Raw genomic sequence first — 25,108 nt, forward strand, 5'->3', positions numbered from 1 at the left:
TGAACTTCTTGACAATTTACGAAATATTACAACAGACAACCTATCTATACTCCTATTCGGTGATGCCAATCTCTCATATGAATCAAACACATCTATCTTCTTACATGTTCAAAAGTACATTCAGAAGACGAAAAGGTTTATTTAAATAATGTCTTTTATCCTTCTATTCCCCTTTCTATTATTATTATTATTATTATTATTAACTTAGTACTAAAGATGGTGGTAACTGTTGCCTCTGACACCTGTGCATAGAGCTTATCGTGATGTCGGGGGTACTCCTGGATCCCGACGACCACGTGAGGGTCGAGGTTCAGGAGTGCACCTAGCACGAACTGGGACGCGTGTCGTCGCAGGAAGACCTTATTGGAGCTTCTAGGTCCCAGTTCGTGCTCTGGTTGAGTTCAGGTCCACGAGAAAGCAGTCAAAGGCAACTGTTTCTAACCGATCTGAATTATAGTTTTGCAAAATAATCTTCTTTCATTATTGTAACAATTCTGCACTGGAGTATGCATGCAGACGCTTTAACAAGTCATATATATGAACTTGAAATGTTAATTGAATGTGGAATCTGGAATACTAGTATCTTGTTTATCTATGTGTTTAAGCTACTTTGTAATAAACTAACAAGGTATTACGCAAGTAAGGGCGCTCTTCATTTCGTTTCGTAAGAGTTACCCTTATCTTGCATCCATAGCCTCTGTTTTATGTGTTTCCTTATTATATGCTATAATAATTATAGCATATTGTCAGTAGGAAACTTATTACTACATTAATTATAAAGAAATCATTTAAAGTGTCAATACTTGGTAAATAATAAAAAAAATAATTCTTGTAACATTCTTAAATAGGACCTACTCTTTCCATTATATTACAGTGACTCCCCCCCACCTTTACTCCACTTTTTGTCTCTATTCTGATCTCTTTTTTTCTTATTTGTCTATTTATCTCCCTGTTCCCCATGTCGAGAAATTATTTTAATTTGATACAGGCATTGCATTACACACTTGACATGTCCAGCTCCTCTTTATGATCCATTACAAATTACGTCATACGTAGTAGGTATTTATTATCTTCTTGTAAATATATGGAAGGAATTAAATGCAGGTACAATGAACTTTTGCTATGTCATGTTGTTACTAAAATAAATTGTAGATATGTTTTAACAGGAGAGAGTTTCATATAAGCTCCAAGCTTTCTACTCAATCCTGAATGAAATTTATATATTGTAATATTGTCTGTAAATATTGATGAAGAAATTGATATTGTTTAAACCAAAGACAAGTTTAAAGTGAATATCTTCAGTATTTTCAAAGATTAATGTTGCATGTAAAACTTTAAATAAATTTTTTCTAAGTTTAAAAAATTCATATATATTTATAGTGTAATATGATTGGTTAATTATCTCGTGCGCACGACTTAGTTATCTCGTTCCCACGACTTAGTAACTCGTGGCCACGACATAGTATCTCGTGCCCACGACTTAATTATCTCGTGGCCACGACTTAGTAACTCGTGGCCAGGACATATTATCTCGGGACCTACACATAGTATCTCGATCCCACGACCTAATTATCTCGGGGCCACGACTTAGTAATTGCGCACGAGATAAATTAAAACACACACACACATGTCACCTTTGTGCCACCGTAGTATTTTCTTTTACATGGACATGAATTTATAAAATGATTATTATAGTTATTCATTTAAATTGGACAATGTGTCGAAATAGATTATAAATGTCGGAAACAAGGGGAAACTATTCATGCGGACCTAAAGCCTAATTGATCAGGCTATTACCAGTAATTGAAAGGTTCGTATAACGTATATATAACTATCAAATATGAAAAAAAAGATCATGAAGGAAGGGCGGCGTTCAATGAACGCAACCTCCACACTATCAATACTGACATCGTTACCTGCTTTACTTAAGAAATAATATCGGTCTTAGCGGTGTTTATCTGCTATTTTTCAAAGGTTTGGAGTTTTGATGCGTAGGAATTGACCATGAAGGCCGTATGCCTGAGTGGTTAATACTTTTGCATCAAAACGACAAAAAACTCTACACCAAAAATCTGTTTAAACAAATATAACCCTAGTGTTTGTGCTATTACCATGGTTGGTTGTTTACTCTCATTCCCTTAATTCTTTTGTACTGATATTTATAATAAAGGATGGTCACGAATTAAACATTTGAGAAATTTCTTTCTTCGAATACCAAAATGTTTGATCTATCCACCAACAACAACAAAAAACAAACAAACAAAAAAAAAACACAAAAAAACACAAAAGCACCTAAGAGCACAATATACGTCCGAATGTACATTTGAGTAATCAAAACAATCTTTCAATAAGGATAAAGACCCAATCAAGAAACTTGTCTGGACATTTTTATTATCCTTATGATTCTATATGACCTGCAAAGTTGAGTAGGCACATGATTCATAAAACCTTTATAGAGGTCTACTAGGCAATGCTATATGCGAAATAGAGAGGCATAGTATTTATCCACAAAAAAGAAAAGATGTGTTTTCCAATATCTTTGTCCACATAATGCAAGTGACTCCTGGGCAGGGCCAATTTTGACAAGAGGGTTATGATTATAATACCTTTGTAGAAATTTACAAATTGATGCCACATGCTAAATATCTAAGCTCCGGGCTTTGTAGTTTCAATCAATAGACTTAAATGTGTTTTCCTATAATAATTTATATTAATCAAATGTCCCCGGGGTGGACCAATATTGAATCCAGGGGAATGATTAATATCTTAGCTCTTGAAGTTTTACAAAATGAGACTGAAGTGTGTTTTCCTATAAAATACTATATCAACTAAGCAAACCCAGGGGCGGAGGCAATAGCTATTCAAGGGGACATGATTAATTCCAGTGGTCAACAAGACATTGGTACATGACAAATATCAAAGCTCTAGACATTGTAGTTTCACCAAAACAAGATTCAAATGTGTTTTCCTATGCAAAACTATATTAACTAAATGACCCTTAGGGCAGGGCCAATATTGACCCAAGGGCATGGTTAATATCAGCTATTCTGTGGTCCACAAAGTGATCTTACATGCAAAATATCTAAGGTCTGGGCATCGAAGTTTTACACAATTAGTTTCAGATGTCCTATATAAAAATGCAAGTCCGTATAAATCAAGTGACCCCTACGATGAAGCCAATATTGAACCAAGCAGAATGATTTATATCAGTTTTGTAATGGTCAATAAGGTAATGCTACATGCTTAATATTTCAGCTATAGACATTGTAATTTCAGACAATGAAACTTAAATGCATTTGCCTTTATAAGTCAGTATAAATTAAGAATTGCTCATGGAGTGGCCTATTATGACCCCAGGAAGCCCAAATCTGTGTCTGCATATCATCTCATTACAAGTTCAATCTCTACAAAAAAGTTTTAACATCTTTATATCAGTTCAAAAGATACATAGCGGACTTGAAATTTTGAAATTTACACCAAATGACTAAATATGACATGAGGAAGGTTAAACCTGCGCTCTGCACATTATCTCATTATGCTTAACATTTCAGCAAAGCAGTTTCAATTTCCTTCCACCAGTTCACAAAATTCAGACCGGACATATAAACTGCTAACAGACGAACGGACGGACGACCATGTGCATAACATTATACGCGCGTATACAAATGAAAAAAGAAGAGAAAAAAGGATTGTTGAAACTAAGGTTTGCGTAAAGGTTTGTTTACTACTCAATAACTTATGTTTCTAGAATTTTATGATATTAGAAAATTCGCATGTTTTTTTCTGCTGTTTTTACTAAAATCATTAAACGTTTTATTAAAAGAGGTTATGACCCTACTATTTTAAGACATACTGCATGTTTAGTGTTCAACCCTTTTACAGTGGGACACTACGCTTTCCTCTTTTGATTACATCTGGCGGACCAAGTGGGAGACTCTATGATGGATAGTTCTTAAAGCCCTTTTGGACTGAATTGTCTTAATGTTCGTCTTCTGCCTTGCTTCGTCGGGCCCTTGTAGGTGATTTTCTTGTTGCTCTGTCTTCCTTTAGCACATTGAGTACTTTTGTTATGGTCATTGGGCTTACTTTTATATGTTTTTACATGATCATTTTAGTGTTTTACTTATTTAACCTTTTGTTACCATGACAACTGTTAGAATTTCACTTGGCGGGGATTCATTTTATTTACACTGTCTCGTTTATAGGAACATGGTGGGGCTAAGAGCGAGGTTTGGTGCACCATTAACCGATTTAAACTCCCCGGCAGTCATTATTATGCTGCTGACCGTTCCAAGGCGGCGCCCCTCTGTGTTTTCAGATGTATGTCTATGTTGTTTCATACTGTTTTGGTGACACTTTTGCTTGTGTCCCTTGTTGTTTTCTCGTCTACGGTAAGTATCTTCCCCATTACCTCTAAATTTTTATTTCTTTGATTAACCCCCGCCCCCCTTCCCTCGGTATCCTGTCCCCTTCCCCTTTGTGGGCCTATTATTCAATCATTTATTTGTTTTCTTTGAATTCCTAATCAATTACAAATTATTTATCATTTAGTGATTAACCTGTCCGTGCTCTGTCTTTGCCCTGTCCTTTTTTTGTTTGGGGTCCGCCTGGGCTCCTTGCCACTGGTTCTTGTTGCTGGGTCAAATGGGGATTGCGTTCATTGAACGCCGCCTTTCCTTGTTGATCTTGTTTATCATATTTTACACGTGTGCTTGACTAAATAAGGTAAAATGTCTGAGTTAAACCTCAACTGTTTTTTTTTCAATCATGAAAACAAATTTATTTGACATAACAACTTTGTTTAAATAAACAAAATTTATATTTGATTTTTATATTGTTCTAATCCAGTAAGTTAACTCGAAATCGTCAAACTTGCACGTCGAAACAAACAGAAATTGTTAAATGCTTTTTTTTGTTTTAGTATAAATATTCATTCCTTGCATGTTTCTTTCTTAACAAAATCGTTTGCCGGAATATGGGTTTTATTTAACTTTGTTTTAAACAGACACTTTAAACTACTAACTGACCTGTCTTATTATCGTACTGACATTGGACAAAGTAATATTATATAAGAACACACGTATAATCTGCCTTTACGTGAACTCCCTGACATTCTATTCTATTCTATTGCACTCTCATAGCTTAGTCGTAAAAATCAGCGTGAGGTGTATTGAAGGACATATAAAGACAAGATTTGGCAACATGGAAGACCTATCAGCATAAACCATTAAGATTTGACAATATGTCAAACCAAAATAGAAAATAAAATTTGTTTAGGAGTAAAGCAAATTTAATCGCTTACCCTTGAACTAGATTATTCACCTCTACCATACACTGATACCAGCAGTATGTCGCCGATGTATCCCTGCATTGGTTACGCCCTTTTGAGAATGTCTTTATGTATGTGTCAGTCAGACACGTTGCCCATTGGTACTTGTTGTAGTAGGGCTCTAACAAGACACATTCAGTTGAACCTGAAGGTCCATTTGATTCATCACACTCACCGCGTGCTGATCCAAAAAAAAAAAACTGATATAAAGTGAAGAAAATAATCCATGTTTGATATTTTTATTCGGAAACACCTGTTTTTGTTAAATGTTGGATACAACCTCTGTGTTTATCTATTAAGATTAAAACTAGGAAGTAGGTCGTTTAAAAACCAGCTAGTTTATTTAGCGAATATTGTGCAGATGTTATACTCCACACTCTGGTGCGTCTGTTTGTGAATCAGTACCAAAATAGGGGTCCGTTTATGGGGTTCTAAAGGCACATGGTAATGGGCCTAATGTAGATTTTATTTGTCAAAGCAACACGAATGTATAATTAAGCTTGGCATTCATACCAGCATCATGAATTCTATTACTTATTGTCTGAGTAGACGCCCGTACATATGTTGCATTCTGCAAGCCGTTTTGTAACAAGGTAACATTTCCGGAAACATTTTCGCCGTGATTCTGGACAACAATAACAGTCTTGTTCATGTGTCGTACACATAAAAAGGCCCACCATGTAAATTTGCTTCATTTTCCTCATTTCGAAATTTAGACACATACAATAAGACTATATGTCGTCAAACTTATGATTTTCGAGGTTCTCATAGTTCTCGCTCTTCATCTGTCGCCAAACATGTACAAATCAATTATTACAATTCATGGCTATGACGTAAACGCAGATTTTATTTTGGTTAAAATGTGTGTACCTGCTTATTTTATTGGCGAGGCTGTTATTAGAGAAAACAGTTGTTCTTATCAATGATTATGTAGTGTATTTATGGCAAATAAAAAGGGTTTTCAAGATCTATTAAGTCAAACATCCATTTTTGCTATCTTTTATAGAGAAAACAGATTCCCTAAAGAACGCACAAAACGTCAAAATTGTAAATGTTGCAGGCTCGTTACCATCCACGACCCCTAACATTGCCGGTAAACTTGTTAAAACTTTCTTTGTAATTTACGTATACTGACGTTTTATCTGTTATCACAGTGTTTGTTTAATTCTATCTTGTCATATGATGTTGAATTAAACCCTTGACCTTAATCACTATCGTCAACATCACTAAAGTTCACAAATGAACCTTTATTCTTTATCATACATTATCGACGGATTGTACGTTAAGCCTTCATGTGGATTTTATGAATCTAGAATATGTATATATGTCATTTTTATTCATATATAAATTTTTATTTCTTCTTTTTTTTCCAGAATTTACAATAATTTCATTTATAAGCATTGTGTAGTTCATTTGATGGTATGCTCCTTTTAAATTAAATGTACACAAGATTGAGTTTTGCTCAAAAGTCTCTGAAACTTTATATCTTCATATTTTATCTTAAATAGATGCAAACCCGGGTTTATGCTACAATCTTACCTTGTTTTTCCTTTTCTGTTGTATGCAACGGTGAGATGATTTACTACATTTGGGATTACATCAAGTCTAGAAATAACGCGATTAGACTACAAACTTTCAATTTCTTTTTCTACAGACAGTAAATTATATCTCTCCGATTGGTTATTTCTTAGCACGGCCTTTTCTGGAATATTTTTAAACGGCAATTTTTAGCCTTTGCTTATTACATCTGAAATGTTCTGACTGTCCGTAGATTCTTATCATTTCAAACACCGTACATGGGATAAAACCTCATGGTCACCTATATGACCATCAGAAAATTATTTTTCTGAGAGATATTTATACCTTCACTTAAGACAACCGTTACCATATGTTTACTTGTAACTACCATACTAGTGTCACAAACATACTTATCTAAGTGTAAAGAAAGCAAAAAATTGGTAGGGCGTCCCTTTCACCTTTTCTATTGACCCAGTTTTAACTAAGCAAAACGTAAACCAGGTTGACGGCGGATATTTGACTGCAGAACCAGAACTGCTTGGTTCATGATAGCAACAGGTGGTTTCCTCTTGTAGGATGGGATGCCGGCCGAGCTGAACGTGCTTTCGTTGCCCTTTCTTCTCTCGCACTTTCTTGTTTGCCTGTGCTTCTACTCTCACGATTGTCTTCTCATCATCAGACCCACCAACCAATAGGTAGGCCTCGTACTCATTAACTAGACGCCAACCCAAGTCCAATCCGTCTGCCAGTTGAATCAATTTCTGTCTGCCTGCTACCAGATCTTTATTTCGGAAATATTTCCGTGCTTTCAATAATTTTATTATTTTGTAACAATTTTTCTTCAGAATCTTATGCAGGATCTATCTTGCAATTATATTTGAACTGTTCTTTGTCCGACTTTCTTTTAAATGTTTAACATATTACAAATCTGAAATAAATGTTCTAAAGTAGAATTGCCACTCACCTTATCAAAACGTTTCTCCATATCGGAAAGCATCAATTATTTATGCTCCCCAATGTATATTTTAGTCTGCCATCTAATAAACGCTGTACTACGTAAGGTTACATGTTGAAATTTAAGAGTTTGTCCAAAAGAGTTGCTCGCTAGAAACTGATTTTCAAATTTGAAAACCCCAATAATATACAAGAAGGATGAATCAGAAATGTGTATGACAGAAATGTGATGTTATTATTCTTTTAACTTTTAATGTTCTTATGGAAATGAAAATGCTAAAAATATTACAGAAATTAAGGTTAAGACAACATTTGAGTGGTCTAACAATCTTTATTTTTTAACATCTAGATTGATCAAGAGTCAAACTACTTTTGTCTTTCTACGTGGTATGAGAGATAAACAGGGCATGGATAAAGACAGACAAGTTTTGTGCATTGATGTTTGCATGCTTGCATGCATTGAAGGCTGCATGTTTTGAAGATACTCAAAGGGAAAGGTGTGTATTGTCTTGCCTATGACACAAAGTAGCAAGAACACCAAAAATATCGACTGATTCCTACTCTAGAGCTATCCTTCTTTATTTGCAAAGCAGATAACCCTGCGTTTAAGTCCCTTTTTATATGCTCGAAAATAATTTCGGACATATTATGTTATACCCCTTGGCGTCCGTCCGTTTGTCCGTCCGTTACCAATTTGGTTTCCGGAGCATATCTTATGTTCTTTTTAGCCCACAACATTCAAATCATAGGATAATTGTCCATATTGAGTAGAAGAGCCCTATTTATTTTTAGGTCACAAGGTGAATGGTCAAAGTCACTGTTACCTTAAAACTGAAAACAGTTTCCGCTCAATAACTTAAGAATTAATCAACCTACAGCTGTACATTTTTTATAGGATGAACTGCCATAGCCATTACATGAACCCTATTGATTTATGTCATAAGGTCAAAAGACAGGGTCACAACTGTGAAAATTGTGGTTTCTGGAGCATAACACAAGTTCCATTTGGCACACAGTGTTCACACTTTATAGGATGATTGTCAATATTTAAAAGAAGAACCATATATATATTGGCGTCACAAGGTCATAGGTCAATATCAAGTGGATTTGTTTCCAGATTTTTAAATATTGTTAACAATTTTACAACTGTGAAACTTCATATGATGATCATTTATATTGAGTACATTAATTATATGCCCTAAAAATTCTTATATTATGTTATATCCCTTGCGTCCATCCGTCATAACATTTTTACTTACAGGATAACAACTTGATGGTGGTGCTTTGGAAATATATGAAGGTTCTTCAGCGATTAAGGAGGATTGCTTTTTGAAGGAGGTAATACTTATTTCAATGTGTGTTATGTATCAATTTCTTAAATTTATGTATACATTGTATTTCCTACATAAATGGGTGCAATGAAAGATGGTTGTTTTACAGAAGTCACAATTGTTGTTGTTAATCCATGAAATTTATTCATAATATGACATTCATATGAAATATTCCCATGTCTTACAAATCCTTAATCCTTACTAAAAACACTTTCGGGCATAGAATGCTCCGCCTAGCGGTGCTCTTGTTTTTACTTGTTATTAAATGTAAATGTATGAATCATGTCACAATTTTAAGTTGACTATTTACTTGAATTTACCAAAGAAGTGTCAAGAAAGAGATTTTTTCATTATTTTTATAAAGTTTAAACGCAGTAATTTTATTTGTCGTAGAAAATGACCCATAATGAGACACACTTTTTCTTTTCTGTAATTTAGTAAAGTTTCTTGTTTTTTTTCCTCATTAGCAATATACTGTGTTAAATGATTATACACTTTTTGTTCTTACCGGAACTATGCATTCTTTATTATATAAAAATTTGTTATGTTCCCCATATTGTATTGAATAATGCTTGGGTGACAATAAATAAAAGATATGACTGAATTGGAGTTTCCCAATCTAAGTAATAGAAAGAGCATCGAAGCACGAAGCTATCTGATTAGTATGAGGGAGCGTAGCCCCCCGAGTATTAACCAGATTGCCGAGTGTTTTGATGTTCTTTCTCTTTTGTATCATAGTCAAACATAAAAACACGTTCCCTGTTGTCACAATATGAAACACCAGAAAAAGGAACCAATGAACGAGCATCTGAATATGATATTTAATTCGCTTTCCCTTTCTCTGTCTTCACAATAATTAAACCCCAGTAAAATGGGCATGATCTTGAGTGCGAGTAATTAATACATGCACTCCTATTAACGCACTGTTCATGTACATGTATACGATTTAACTCTGACACATTTTCAAAAGAAAGGTCCCCAAACTATGATACAAAATTAGATTGAGACTCATATTCTTATATTGCATATTTCGCGATCAAAATAGCTTTACTTAAATATATAAAAGTTACATGGCAATGATGGGTATAAACTTGAATTACCACTGTTGTACAGTTTCCACCGGATATAGCCCCTCAAAACCCCGAAAACGAAAGTAGAAGGTTTACATCGTGTTCACCCAAGGTAATATTTCAACTTATTTCTCCATCATAACTCCATCGATTTTTCCAAACTAAACAATTTTGTAAAGCTAAATATGTCAGGGTTAAGGGCAGTATTTGCTTTTCCCTGCAAATAGAATACTTTTTGTTAAATCGGCGATAAATTGTACCGTTTTGTTGACATTTGCGAACGAAGTTGATATTTACCTGTAAATCAGGTCCAAAAGGCATTTGTTGTATCAAAATCCATATTTAATATACAATATAGTCTTCCTTCTACTTGTATTTGAGTGGTCATCCATCAAATCGAGCTGCTTTTAGCAAAATTTGCGAAAAAAGACATTGCCTAGTGTACAGAGTCTAGCACGGTTTTGTACGGGGTGTAGATGGAAAACTGTTAGCAAGTGTACAGGGTGTAGTAGGTAAACGACTGCTATATGCTTTGCAAAAAATAAACTAAATAAAGTACCAGAGCATATACGTACACTGATGAAGGCCGGTGGCAGGGATCGTAAAGTGAAACATTTTATCATTTTAAAAAGGATAAAAATGTTAAGTTAGATAAGAAACAATATACGTAGCATGAATATCAATGGTAGTTAACCGTTTCCGTCCTGAGCTACACAACTTTTTATGCGTGATTTTGAGGAAAAATGTAAACTCAGTAGACTGAATCATTATAGATTGGTAGAACTTTACAATATAATTCTATAATTGTCTTAAGCAGTATCAAATCATGTCCACGTTATGCATTGTGAAAAGTATGTTTGATAATATTTTATTGCATATATAATATAATTCATCATTTCTTTTACATCAACATAATAACACAATTTACAAAAGGGTTGGGCCAATTGTTTTTGCAAAATTATCATGGGCCTTTTCCTGTAAGATAATAGTTGACAACGTATAACTATGCAGTAAGGGCACGCAACATCGTGGAAGTATACAAATGTTTTATCGTAAACGTTGGATAAAATTTTTAATGGCAGGGATGTAGCCAGCTTTTTTCAACTTGTAGGCCCATAAAAAGGGGTCTGGGGCCAAAAACATGTTCAGATAAAAAAGAGCAAAATTCAATGTGGCAAAACTGGTTTTATGGAAGACACCTTCTAATGCCGTTTTGTAGAAAATGACGTCCGTGCATAATCTTTTAAGTGCCTGATCAATTATCGACCTGTCTTCTTCTTTTCTATGCTTAATGATGGCCAATCCGCCCTCTCTGGCTCTGAGAGTACGAACCTTGGACATGTCACCAGTCATGCCCTTAAATATTATGTTGACTTATTTGATTTGAGTTCAGTAATTCATTGAATGATACCAAAGACTATACAATTATTTTCATATTTTAATTTTGATAATGCACGGGAGGCAAATCAGACCATTATGTGCATTATGCGCTAAGTGTGTAAGCATGTGATTGTGGTAGACCCAAGTTATTTGCTAGCCTCCTCTCACAAAAACAGTATAAAAAAGAACATAAACATATTATAAATATAAAATAATATATGAATTTACTTGTTTATATTTGTTTTGATCTAAATAATATTGTTTTTTTTAAAGAAAGCAAGTGGCTACCTAGAATGACACATTCTCGTGTTATAGTATGAATTTCAGTAATTATTGATGTTAACAATCAATATCTTGTCTCTTCGAATGACTGTCAGCTCATAAAGACTATAAAAATTAAAAATATGAATATGTGACTGCTATACACCGTAACATTTTACTAAACCCTGTACAATAAACTTCTACACCCCGTTCACTTAAATTTGTATTTCTTGCTAGACTCTGTACACAAGGAAATACTGTTTTTCGCAAATTTTGCTAAAAGCAGCCCGAGTTGAGGGATGACCACTCGAATACAAGTAGAAGGAAGTCTATATTGTATATTGAATACGGATTTGGATACAAAAAATGCCTCTTGGACCCGATGTACAGGTAAATGTCAACATCGTTCGCAAATGTCAACAAAAACGGCACAATTTATGGCCGATTTAACAAAAAGTATTCAATTTGCAGAAAAAAAGAAAATACTGCTCTAAACCCTGACATATTTAGCTTCACAAAATTGTTTAGTTTGGAAAGATCGATGAAGTTATGATGGAGAAATAAGTTGAAACATTACCTTGGGTGAACTCGACTTTCGTTTTCGGAGTTTTGAGGGGCTATATCCGGCGGACGCTGTACAACAGTGATTACTATTGTTTGTACAACGTTCGCCTAGTAGTTGAACACCTGAAGTCAGTTTGTTTACATGCGTCTAGTTTCATGCGCTTCAATGAAGCAGTCCAATGTTGTATATTAAATAGGCTGTATTTTTTGTGATTTTTAAAAAAAATCTAAGCCTACAGTACTCATTTATCGCCTCGATCAGAATGTTATCTGCTGGTGAATATCACATGATATTAAATGGCTCACTAATCAATAAATAATTGTATATTTTTTACCTGCTACATTTGAATAAATGAAATATTCAGTACATTATTAACTAATTACTAATTACTAAAACAGAAATATTTTTTACTTCCGTTATCGATTAATCTTAAAAGCATGAGAAATAATTAACTATAGACTTTTTGAATTATAGATAATTGCAATACAATTATATATTTTATGAATTAAAACATATCATCTACATCTTCGCTAGACTTAAACATATTTATACCTGCATACAAATCAGGTATAATCAAAAATGAGCCACGCAATGACAAAACCAATATAGTGCGTTTGCGACCAGCATGGATCCAGACCAGCTTGCGCATCCGCGCAGTCTGATCAGGATCCATGCTGTTCGCTTACAAACCCTCAAATATATATTTATTAATTTTGAAAACACAATATGTCAGATTTGACGGTAACCAAAACAAATTATTTCTTGCAAATAATTTTATATGATTGAAACTGGGTCGATTGCTTTCAATTGTAACACGCATGTTCCTGAAAGTAAGCCACACAGCTGTAACAGCCGGAGTGACCGGAACATTTTTGTCGTCTGCGGCTGTTTTACTTACCGCTGCAAACGACTTACAAATCTCATACAGGAAGTGTTTAACGAAAATAACGTTTTTGCACATGCGTATTTGCATATCTCATGGTACTCGCGAACATATACGACACCGAATTCAGGTTCCTCTGAAAGGCAAGACAGAGATAATAAGTAAGATCACCGTTGTTATTTTTACCGGATGGCCGCAGTGGGCCACAGGCTCAATTCAAAATAGCACGTTAAGAGAGGTGTCTGATGGTACAATTGTGTCCCCCGGAGTACTCTAGTATTTCTGGTGTATTCTTCGTTATTTGAATTCAAAAAGTCATTTAAGGCAAAATCTCGCCATTTCCGACTTGCTCCTGTGGTCTGCAGACCAAATATTGCAGAACTTCATACGAATATATCTTTGTTTGTTAATTTGTTTGGGTTTAACACCGAATTGACACATAATAGGCCATACCGCACCGGATACTATAATTGTTAACATAAAATTATTAAAACTAAAATAAGCGTCACTACAAGGTTATAAAATGAGTAAGGTAAATCTGATAATACAGGATATTTTCTTAAAGTAGTCGATCACAGTTTTGAAAGGAATTGAGACAAAAAGTTTTGAGAGTGAATTGACTAATATATCACGAACCAGCGCAAGATCATATCATTCAAGGAGAAGAAATGTTTGACATTGAAATATTCATTGCAACCTATGCAAAAACGAGTATCACCGCCTATCTAAAGATGATTATGTGTGAATGTGTAACTCTAGTGTGTCCTATTCGACATCTTAGAAGAACCCCTGATCATGACGGATTTACAAGAGCTAGAGATTGCGACACGTTAAGGCAGGAGTTTACATCAAAAAAGTTTTGGGTTGGCTTTATAAAATTTGATTTCCCATTCCATGTTAAGTTCTTTAAAATTTAAAAATCCCTTTTTTTTGTACATAAACGTATTTAAAATTTCAAAAATTTAAAAAGTTTCCGGTCTGTCATGTGTGCCCAATTAAGGGTTAAAACAAAACAAAAGGGCAAAAATTAAGGAATAAAAGGCTTTTTTAACGCGAAAAAAAATCTTAAAATTTTATAATATAAAAAAAAAAAAAACTTTAAAACCCCAATTTAAAAGGGAAAATACGCAAACAAAGGATGGTAACGCGAGTAAGGGTAATTATCCCAACAAAAGACGTTATTCGCGAAAGAAATGGTAATAACCGAAAAAAGGGATAAAATATGTCAAATTTATAGGCCCTTAAACCGTTAAAAAATTAATTTTCAGATCAATTTTGTTTTCCTTTTCTAACGTTACTAGCAACGTTACTAGCCCTTATTTTAAGTTAAAACGCCTTTTTGTTTTGCGTAATTACGCCTTTAGATTCCCGTAATTACCCCTTTTGGTTCGCGTTATAACGACCTTGTTCGCGTTATAACGCCTTTCCATATTTCATTTTATTTCATTTGATACTATAGGGCTTTCGTATAAATCAACAAATTAATCTTAATACTAGTTTGCATTATATATTATTTCAAGGGCATTTGAACTTGTTTTGAATTAAAATCAAGCATTAGTATCCAGTACAATGCCTTACTAAACAGGAATAAAATTTCATCACTTTAAGTAACATCAAAGTAAATTGATGCCTAATGACAAACATTACTATGGTAGTGAGGCACACACAAAAAAGAATCAGACCATTCGGCTATTTCATTTCTACTTAATTGATGTGCATGAATCAGATTTCAATTTTTCATCCGAAATATTTTGAATAACTTAGGCTTTATTGCCTGTCGTTGCAATGAAAAAGGAAATGAAATATCAAGATGTAATGATAAATATGTTACATAACTTTCTGTCCTTATCAGCCACCAAACTTGTGAAGGGTTTCACGCAATATTACTGACATAACTAAGGTGTTATGTATATATCAGTGATGAAACAAACAAACAAACAAACAAACAGGGTGGTTGTTTATCGTCACGTATACCAAACAATCACAAAAAATAAATTTTTACTTCCTTAATCAAAATTATGTGAAAAGTTAGGTTAAGTATTTGTTCATGCATGGTTGAGTTCTATTTTTGTAAACAGGTATGACCACATTAGCTTTGATATTCTGATAAAATAAATATAATACAAACAACTAAAATATATTTATCCCTTTTCTCTAGGGTAAAGCTGGTGAATATGATGTGATATGTACTGAAATATTGATATAAATACTATTTGTTTGTGAGGATCGATTCTAACAATTAAAACCAAGTTTCGAAAAAACGTTGATTGGCTCGTAAATAAGAGTCAAATTAGTCAATTTTAGTTACCGTCTTTACATTTTTAAGAACAATACGAATTAGCGTGCTAAAAATGCGCTCTTTAAAAGAAAGGGTCAATTATGGAAAAGGTAGACGGCAGATTTGATAAGCCATATAAAAAATATGTATAAATTATATAATAAACCAGATATGTAATCTTAGCTGGTGAATATGATGTGATATGTACTGAAATATTGATATTGACCTCGGCTATCGCCTCGGTCAATATCATTTTTTTCCAGTACATATCACAGTATATCCACCAGCTAAAAAGTCCATAGTTTTATAATATTTATCCCATAAGCCTATATAATAGTTTGGATAACAAATGATGTATTTGTATTGTTCCATTGATTACATTATGTCTTTAATTTGCTCTAGTTTTGAATAAGAAAAATAGGCTGAAACAATAAGTATTTACTGCATATTTGCCTACAGACAGAACAATCTGCTTCTGACGGGTTATAACCTATTTTGCAGGTTTCGCGATCATTCCTTTTCTCAGTGCTTCCGTCACTAAAATTAGAAGAAATGTCAAGAAAAACTAAGGAAATCTAATGAACAATCAACATAACTTCCTGTGACTTAACTGAATATTTTTTACGTTTATGAATCAAGGTTCTTTTTTGTATGATTTTATAGCCAGCAAGAAAATTATCTGGAACGTTTTTAGAAAGGTCCGTTCAAAATTTTTTATTTTTATCTTACTATTATATAATTATTTTTAACATTATAATATTTTTTTCGTTACACTGATAGCCCATCAAATTGTCTGATCAAATAATATATTCACTAAAAGAAATATTTAAATGATATTTTTATATTCTATCCTATAGCGAATCGTTTTGTTTCAATCGTATATTAGAGACCATGTATAAATCCAAAGTCACAAAGCTATTAATTTAGCACCTGATAAGGTTTCTAGTATACTTTATTCTTCAACTCATAAAGTATCGTAACCAATGATTCGAATGACCATTGCGAGGCAACATTTTGTACCGCTGTGTGAAAAAAACACTGCACAAGTGGAATCAAGAGCATCGGAGATTAAATTTGCTTTCGAAAGCAATATCTTGTATGAGTATTTCAAATCTGGAGAAAGTGTGATCCCTCGATAGAAGTTTATTTTTCTATTCAGATATATTTTGGAACATGTTCATTTTTCTCCATGTACATGTATGTCCATTTTCAAAGGTGACTCTTTACGCAAAGGTATAAATACACACAGGTTGTTTATACAAAAGCACTTATTGTTAATGTAACATTTATTTTGATAATAAAGAATTTATTTTGATGATAAATGTGTCTACATCTTATAAGCATAAATTATAATTATATGAACAGAAAAAATTTCAAAACAGTCGCGTCTTATTCATACGAAGTAGCTATTTCTGTTGACAAACTTCCTACATAATATGGTTGTACATCGTCGGATACCCACGGTTGATTAGTTAACATGCAACATAACATGTAAATCAACCGCGGGTGAAATTAATTAAATTGCGTCGATATTAAGCAACAGGTGCGTAAAATATCGACCAATGAAATCGTATTTAGCAAAATTTAAATTCTTCGGCAGTAAAGGTAATCAATTATCATAAACAAAATAGCAGCGCCCACGGTGTAAACCTGTTTCACGTTTCTTGCCAATATCATAAGCAAAATTATCCCAGCACCAAATTATACCACAAGCAGAGACCACAATTATAGCAATATGTTTGTCTAGTATTAACATTTCAACAAAGTCCTATTACTTTTTGAACAACCCTCATAGAACGACCGTTTTGATTGGTTTTTATCACCTCATGAAATCGTGAGGTAATCAATGTGTCTTTGACACACCTCTTATCGACTGGATATCAGCGAAAAATCCCACGGCTGATAAATGTTAATGGTTCGGCCGTGGGTATCCGACAAAGCTTGAGTCTATAAATCGCTTAGCTCCAGCAAGTAAGGTGGTTTTAAACCCTTTTGTTACTTCAAGTTTGTATCACGCGATGTCAGCCAAAATTATATTTTCCCGGGGACCAATTAATTTGGGGTTTCAGTTTTTAAATTTGGGGGAAAAAACAAAAAATTTAAAAAACTGTACATGCACGTTTTACAAAAGGGAACCCCCTTTTAATCTGAATTGGATTTCCTTTTTTTGCGCCCCTTTTCGTTTTTTTGGTTCGGCTATTATTTCTTAAATAAAAATTTTCTTACATAATTTTTACTGAATTTTACCTGCTTTAGGTTATTTAAACTTTGAAAAAAATTTTTCTAAAATAACTTGCCCTCCAAAATTCTTTTGGTTTTGAATATATATACCTTTAAAAAAAACTGTTAACCCAAATTGGGGCTGAAAATAATTCAATAAAAAATGACACGAATCACCCGTTACCCTTTTTTTATGAACCAAAGGTACATTTTTTCTTTAGAAATTTATTTAAAGCACAAAAATTTTCAGCATTAAAATGCACAATATCATAAGTTAAATCATAATGTACAAATGTATAAGCAGGTAGTAGTGATAAAATCGGTGTTAACTCATACTCGAATTTTTCTCAAGGGTTTATAATAGTTGGCAATGTAACGAAGGTAGGAAAAAACACACTAAAATATTAACTTATGACTGTGATTTAACAAACTTATGGTATTGAATGTCTTCGTCACGTGTAATCCAGATGTACAAAACATACAAATGTTTCACTTCCGTCAACGATATATAAAAAGATAAAAAAAACTTGGCGTAGTGTATATATATATAAGTTCCGTTGGGTAATAGATATTTACAAAATATATAGCAGGAAAATAGATGAAGCACATTAACCTTTCCATTCTTTTTTTAATAGATTTGATTTCAAACTGCTGCTGTTTCATTGTAATGTATATGCAAATTAACATTAACGTCTACAGTTGATATTAACATTTTGAACATGTCATTCTGTGTATACCATGCGTTGGCTACACAATTTTCAACAAGCGCAACATATCCACATTGATTTGCAAATGAGATTGGTTTTCCTTATTACTACTCTTCTTGAATTCAGTTCATATGCAGCTATCAGAAATAAGTGCTAAACAAAACAATAACTTTACATTAATTTTGCTTAAAATATAATTGATTTGTAAAACAAGCATAGTTACCGCCCTATATAGATACAATCGGGCTTGATATTTTATTCTTCTTTTGCGTGTCATACATAAAATCAAAATGTGTGTTTTCCATAATTAGGAAAGTAGACAATGTCGTAGCATTTTTAAATGCAAAGCAAGAACACTTGCTGCCATTGCCGCTATAATTGTAAGAACAATGGTGAACGGTTTCACATTTGAGGCGCTTACTCCATTCTTCTTTGGCGGTGCTGGTTCTACCTGTAGAGAAGTGTCGGTACAGTTGTAGTCGATGCAAAGACTTAATTCTTTAAACTCTATCCCCTGTGCAATATCTAAGCGAACATCGCCGTTTTCAATGGATGTAGCCACGCTTATCGCCTCTGCTGAGAGATTAGCTCTGGGACTATCGACGGCGTTAAGGTCGAATACGGATTTTGCAGCGATCAGTATGTTGATATAAAATGTGTTAGTGTTGATGTCAGCAGCACGTTTGTTACGGTTCGGTGTTATCAGAGTTGGGTACCCGAAAAAACTTATTCCTCTTGTATTCCATTTCATCTTGCTTGCCATTTGGTCTGCAATATTTTCCGCAAATTTATTAAGGTTTCTCAGAACCATTTCCTTCTCTCGTCGAAATATCATTTGTATGTTCTCCATTCCAAGTGAAAGTATATCTGTACCACATGCCGAAACAACATCCAACATCTGTTTTAAGGTTTCCGTCGCGTCTTGAATTAGCGCGCCTTTTACAGTCCAAAATATACGAGCCCAGTTACCCACACCAATATCACAGATGGATGGCTTTCCAGAATCCGGATGAAGATAGCATCCAGAATGAGAATCAAAGGCTGTTTGTTTGATGCTCTCACATGTTGCCACAACAAACGGTCTAAGGATGGGTACAAGCTTAACTTGTAGACATTTTCTTACAGCATCGATCCATTCTTGTCCAATGGTGTTAAATTCTTGGTAATGATCTTGGTATAAATTGCAAAATTTCCCTGCATAATCCAGAGCATACGAGTCGCCTTGTTCTTTGCACGGATAGCGTGCCTGCAAAAGTCAATAGTGATATTAATCCCATAAACTCCACTCAAAAGATATTCGACAGTTCCAAACAAATATAACCACAAGAAGAATTTGTTAATCTTTTTCTTAAAACAACAACAACAACAACAAACAAAACCAAAATTAATTACGGTATTTTTACCTTATATTTTGATCTCTTTTGCATATATTCCAAAGAGTACAAAGAATGTTTACAATAATTGGCTGGATAATATTCTGCTAAAACATCGAAACAATATGTTGAAAAAAAAGCTTTAATAACAAAATTCATAATGGAACATTAATAATTAAAAGTGTAAATACAGGTTGTCTTCGATTCAAACTGTCTATATTTTTGACGGTTATGAAACAAAAAAGGACAATACTATACTAAAACAAACAAGTATTCATGGTAATATCTACCTCTAGACATTCCTTGTACCAACTACAATCGGAACCAGACGGACTAAAACACCAGTCTGGAATGGCTGACGTCACGACCGGTCGTTGTGTCGTAACTTTTTTCGGAGCGTCTGGCCCGCAGGTACAGTTATCGTAAACTGGCCCTAAGGAAATGAAAAACAAAGTTTATAAATTAAGAGTAATAAAGTAACCAGTAAACTAGAGTCACCTGAACTTTCTTTTATCACACTAATTTATTTAATTTTGTAAAGAAAATGAGGATATGTTATTTATTTTCGTTCACCTTAACTCTAATATAGAACCTAAACACTCTATTAAATGTCCAGTAACAAGTTAGTTTCAGCGGCCTTTCAAAATAACTGACAAAGATTATTTGTATAAACTTTATTTAGGATAATGTATATCCGTATGAACTGATACTCCATTAATTATACCATAAGAAATATTGGAAAATGATTTTATGTCTGTTTTAAGCGGACCATAGATGACGGAATGAACTTAGGTTAATAAATCCGACCGTCACATCAAGAAATCATGTAAAGGATTTTCTACTTTGGACCAAATTGGTCCCTTCAAGTGAAGCTTTTATAGATTTGAATCATGTAAAGACGCCGCTGAAAACGCTTAGCAACGATCGATTCACAATCGCAACTACTCGACCCTTTCCGTGAGTGTTCGGATAAGGACCTCGAACACAATAGTATGAATACACAGAACGGATGCGATATTTCGGTCTAACCTACGCTAAGAAACTAAACATGTTAATAAATAGTAATTGAATGCTGGGAGTTGTTGACAAGTTTACTTACTTCCAATATATGTAGTTAAAGTCCACCTAAAATAAGTGGATTCATAGGTACAAAAGCAAACAATACATTATTTATATATTTATTATTATGGTTGTAGAAACCGAAAGTACAAAAAACCAAGATGTTGACATTTGGTCGGATATGTTTATAATTGAACATCAGTGGGCATATTTTAATTACAAATTGTTGTCAGACATATTTTCAATCATAATAGTACCGGAACAGACATTAGATGTCAAAAATAAACATTCGTTTTACATTATCTCTGTTTCTGTTTACATCTGAAACCACGTGGTAGAACTACTTTCAATCCGTATTGTTTCCGAGGTTATTATAGATAATAGCCGATGCAGTTCCGAATGGATCGATTTAATGAAACAAAATAAATCGCTAAAATTCGAAGGATTTAGTGACCAACGTTCATTAAACGACGGAAAAATAACGTATATCATCACTGCTTGAAAACAATATACGCAATTTTTCGTTAATTAAGGTTGCAATTACATTTTTACATATTTAACGATAAACATTTTGAATATTACTTGAGGAAGACAAAAAAAAATTTAAAGCTGTTTTTACGATATGGTCGGTTGCAATGTACTCATGCATGCACAAGTATGTAGTGTAAAAATTTCATCGATTACATGAGTTCCCAAGTAACTCGTATAGTTTTGAAACAATTTTAATAAATACGAGTATTTTATTATTTTAAAATACCACAGTCCATATACAACAAGTAGTACTGACTACGTTTTTTTTAGGAGTTTATCAACCAGTTTTGTAAAATAACAAAGTGATTGCCGAATTGTAATGTACGCATTCTGTTATGTAATTCGCATTTAGAGCATAAGGAAAGTGAAATAGAACATAATAGATCTCTTTGTATTCATCTAAAGCTCCCTCAGTCGAAATATATTGTATCTAAAGTTTATTATTCATAATCAGTAATGTAAAGAAAAACAGAATCCTTAAAGAAAGCCCAACACGGCAAAATTGAAAATGCTGCAGGCCCGGTTTTGGTTTGATTGAGCCTGTTGATGGACGGTACTGAAACATTCAAGTTAGTAAGTCTTTTTTATGAGCAGGAAATTGTTTACCATAAGTTGCTTATTGTTAAAATTGCTACTCATATAACCAAACCATCAACGTGTCTCAAGGAATTTCATCCATATCTTCACATAACCAATTGCCCTGGTCAGGTTATAATGATTTGTTCATTTAAACAGAAAAGTGACCCTTCATATTTTCTTTTTGCATCACCAAATTTTCAACCAAATTTCAGAGTTCCCGGATATTGTGATTTGATCATTTTCGAAAGATTTCAAAAGCAAGTAAAATTATTTGTATTTTTATAATTATATATTACAGTTTACTGACGTTCAGCTTTTGAGCTATCGTGTTAATGTTATTCTATCTCCGTAAGGATAGGTTTTGAAATCTGTATTATTAAGAATATAATGACAAATGTTCTAGCTTTTCTTGAACGTGATTGTTATTTTCTGAAATTTGTAAAAAGATACAGACAATAAGGTCTTCCAAACACTGTGTTTTAAGTAAAAAAGATGTTTCGAAACATCACATTCTAGAAATATTTTTAACCGACTCGCACAAACCAGTTTTCATTTAGTGTCATGATACATATTAAAATGAGCAAACAATGAATATTGAAAGCATCTAAACGATTCGCAAAAATTCCTAGTCTCTCGGACACATAAAATTTAATAGATAAGATAAGAATTTCAGTTTGGGCCCATTATAAGTCAAATTACATAATGTTAAAAAGAGTGTGCAGCAAAAAAAATGAAAAAAAAAAATACAGCAAAATGTATATAAAAATATAACAAATTTAAATTTACCTTGATCTACATCATTAACCTCTTACATAACTTGATACCAGCAGTATTTCGTCAATGAATCTCTACACATGTGATTTCCTTCTGAAAATACTTTAATGTATGTATCTGTCAGACATGTTGCCCATTGGTACTTGTTGTAGTACGGCGTCAACAGAACACACGCAGTTGAACCTGAAGGTCCATCCGATCTATCACAAGCACCTTGTGCTGATCCAATTAATAATGAAACGAAAATTAATTGAAAAAGATCATCCATGTTTAATTTGCTTTGCATGCGTCGTGTCGCCTTCACACGGAGTCGCGTTGTTTACTGCTGTGCTTAAATCATACAGCGTAAAATTTCATAAAGGAAGAGTTTCGTTTTCAGTTTTTTAATAAAAACAATTTCTAGGTTGCGCCAATAAGGATATCATGTTGGTTATTAGGGTAGATTGAGTTGAGTCATGTAAGAAATATTTTCAGGAGTGGAGATGATGCAGGGTACAAATATTGAAAATTCCAGACCGAACGAGAAGATTGTTTTTTCTGGGGTTGAAATTAAGTATGTAAGTTTGCAAACTTATTTAAGCTGCAGGATAATGATTAATGGGTTACATTGATATGAAGTGATTCATTAGGGAACTAGCATTATACCATGGCTAATGGACCATAAGTAAATGAAGTATATTTTTAGAGGATTACAGTTGAATCCGGCTTTTAATAATTTAGAGGGAGGATCTCTAGATTGAAACTTTGGTCTTATTACTTTATCAGTGATAAAATGTAAATACTAGTAGATAATTTGTTTATTTTATAATCTATGGATGTTGTAGGTATGAAGTTGTTTTGATGTCTGTAATAGTTTCTAAATTTTATATTAGCAATAAAATTTAATAAGTAAAGGAGATATTCGTGATCATTTGCATGTTTTCAAGTACTGACTGTCATTCTAAATGATTCAATTTCTATTTAGATGCTGAAGAGTCGAGTCATGAGAATGATGATGAAGAGTATGATACCAGTTATGATGAAAATGCTTCTGACAAATTTTGCCAAGTAGCAACAGAATCACCTGATTACTCCGCAACCGATTCTGATTTTAAATATAAGGAACAGCAACATATGAAACGTGGCATTGGTAAGTTTGTAGTCTTGATCATTGATCACCTGATCACAAATTGAAAATAATAAGAATAAGCTTTTTGGAGGCGGGCTTCTTTCTTTCACTTTTTATTTTTGATTATTGAAGTGGGACATGTTATGGCATGTATACAAACAATATTGTTAAAGTATATGCCTGGGAAACAATCACTATTATAAATTTGCGCAGTCTTAAATTTGCATTTCAGATACTAAGAAAAAAATCAGAAAAAATTTGCCTTAAACTTGCTTAATTTAGATTTCAGTACAAAAAACAACAACATAAAGATTAAATTCTTATTTGCAAAATTTGAAAACTTGAAAACTTGATTTAACGCCTATTTCTACATATAGAATACATATTCAATGGCGTTGTACAGCTATATACCTTATATGTGCTACTCCCAGTGCTACCATACACAATACTCCCAGCAGTGCGACGGTCACAGTGATTGGGTCAATCCCCACCAACATGTAACAATCTACACCCCTGCACCCCTGCACATGATAACACATGGGCTAGACTTTATTATATTATTGTACAATGAAAATAATAAAAACTGATAGAAATATACAAACATGCACAAAACAATTAGGAACAGACAATGCCTTCAGCGTCACTTAAAAAAGTGCAAAAAAGTCCTTGAAGTAAAATGATTTCAGTTGTCTTTTGAAAATTTCAACAGATTCACATTTTCTCATATTAATAGGTAGTTCATTCCACAATTTTGGTCCTATCGTGCTAAAAGCTCTGTCAGAAAAAGTCCTCTTCTTATTAAAAGGAACAACATATTAACAACCAACCGAGGATTCAGATGATCTTAAGGTTCGTTTTGACACTTGATGAGACAAAAGCTCTATTGAATATGATGGTGCGTTTCCTACCGAACAGTTATACATGTATGTCAGTATCTTGAAACTGATTCGTGCTTTAATCGGAAGCCAGTGCAGATCGAATAATGCCTGTTTAGAACTATCATACTTGGAACGACCTAACACCAGTTTGGCACACATATTTTGAATACGTTGAAGTTTGGCTAATTCATTTTGAGATATGCCGTATAGAATGATGTTGCAATAATCTAAATGGGATATTACTAAAGATAAAACAAGTGTTTCAGCGGCTCCCTTTGTCAGATACTTTCGAATGCCCTTGATCTTGAAA

At 33.5% G+C, this 25,108-nt stretch overlaps 1 protein-coding gene across 1 annotated transcript; it reads right to left on the reverse strand.

Annotated features, from left to right (window-relative positions):
- Positions 1-18,786: 18,786 nt before the first annotated feature.
- Positions 18,787-23,139, reverse strand: LOC132755268 (uncharacterized). Its single transcript, XM_060746112.1, has 4 exons — positions 22,851-23,139; positions 22,116-22,159; positions 20,160-20,302; positions 18,787-19,742 (listed from the first exon to the last, which is right to left on the reverse strand). Exons 1-4 carry the CDS (start codon positions 23,096-23,098, stop codon positions 18,804-18,806), a joined length of 1,374 nt encoding a protein of 457 aa, XP_060602095.1. The 5' UTR covers positions 23,099-23,139; the 3' UTR covers positions 18,787-18,803.
- Positions 23,140-25,108: the final 1,969 nt, after the last annotated feature.

Source organism: Ruditapes philippinarum, unplaced genomic scaffold, assembly GCF_026571515.1.
Source record: "Ruditapes philippinarum isolate M1 unplaced genomic scaffold, ASM2657151v2 ctg1768_1_1_1_1, whole genome shotgun sequence".
Classification (NCBI taxonomy): domain Eukaryota; kingdom Metazoa; phylum Mollusca; class Bivalvia; order Venerida; family Veneridae; genus Ruditapes; species Ruditapes philippinarum.

Coding starts and splice junctions, on each gene's coding strand:
- LOC132755268 (XM_060746112.1), bottom strand. CDS start 23,098: ATGCAAAGCAAATTAAACATGGATGATCTTTTTCAATTAATTTTCGTT. Junction 22,160..22,850: donor TACTGCTGGTATCAAGTTAT/GTAAGAGGTTAA, acceptor TAACCTGACCAG/GGCAATTGGTTATGTGAAGA. Junction 20,303..22,115: donor GATGAAATTCCTTGAGACAC/GTTGATGGTTTG, acceptor TCATTTCCTTAG/GGCCAGTTTACGATAACTGT.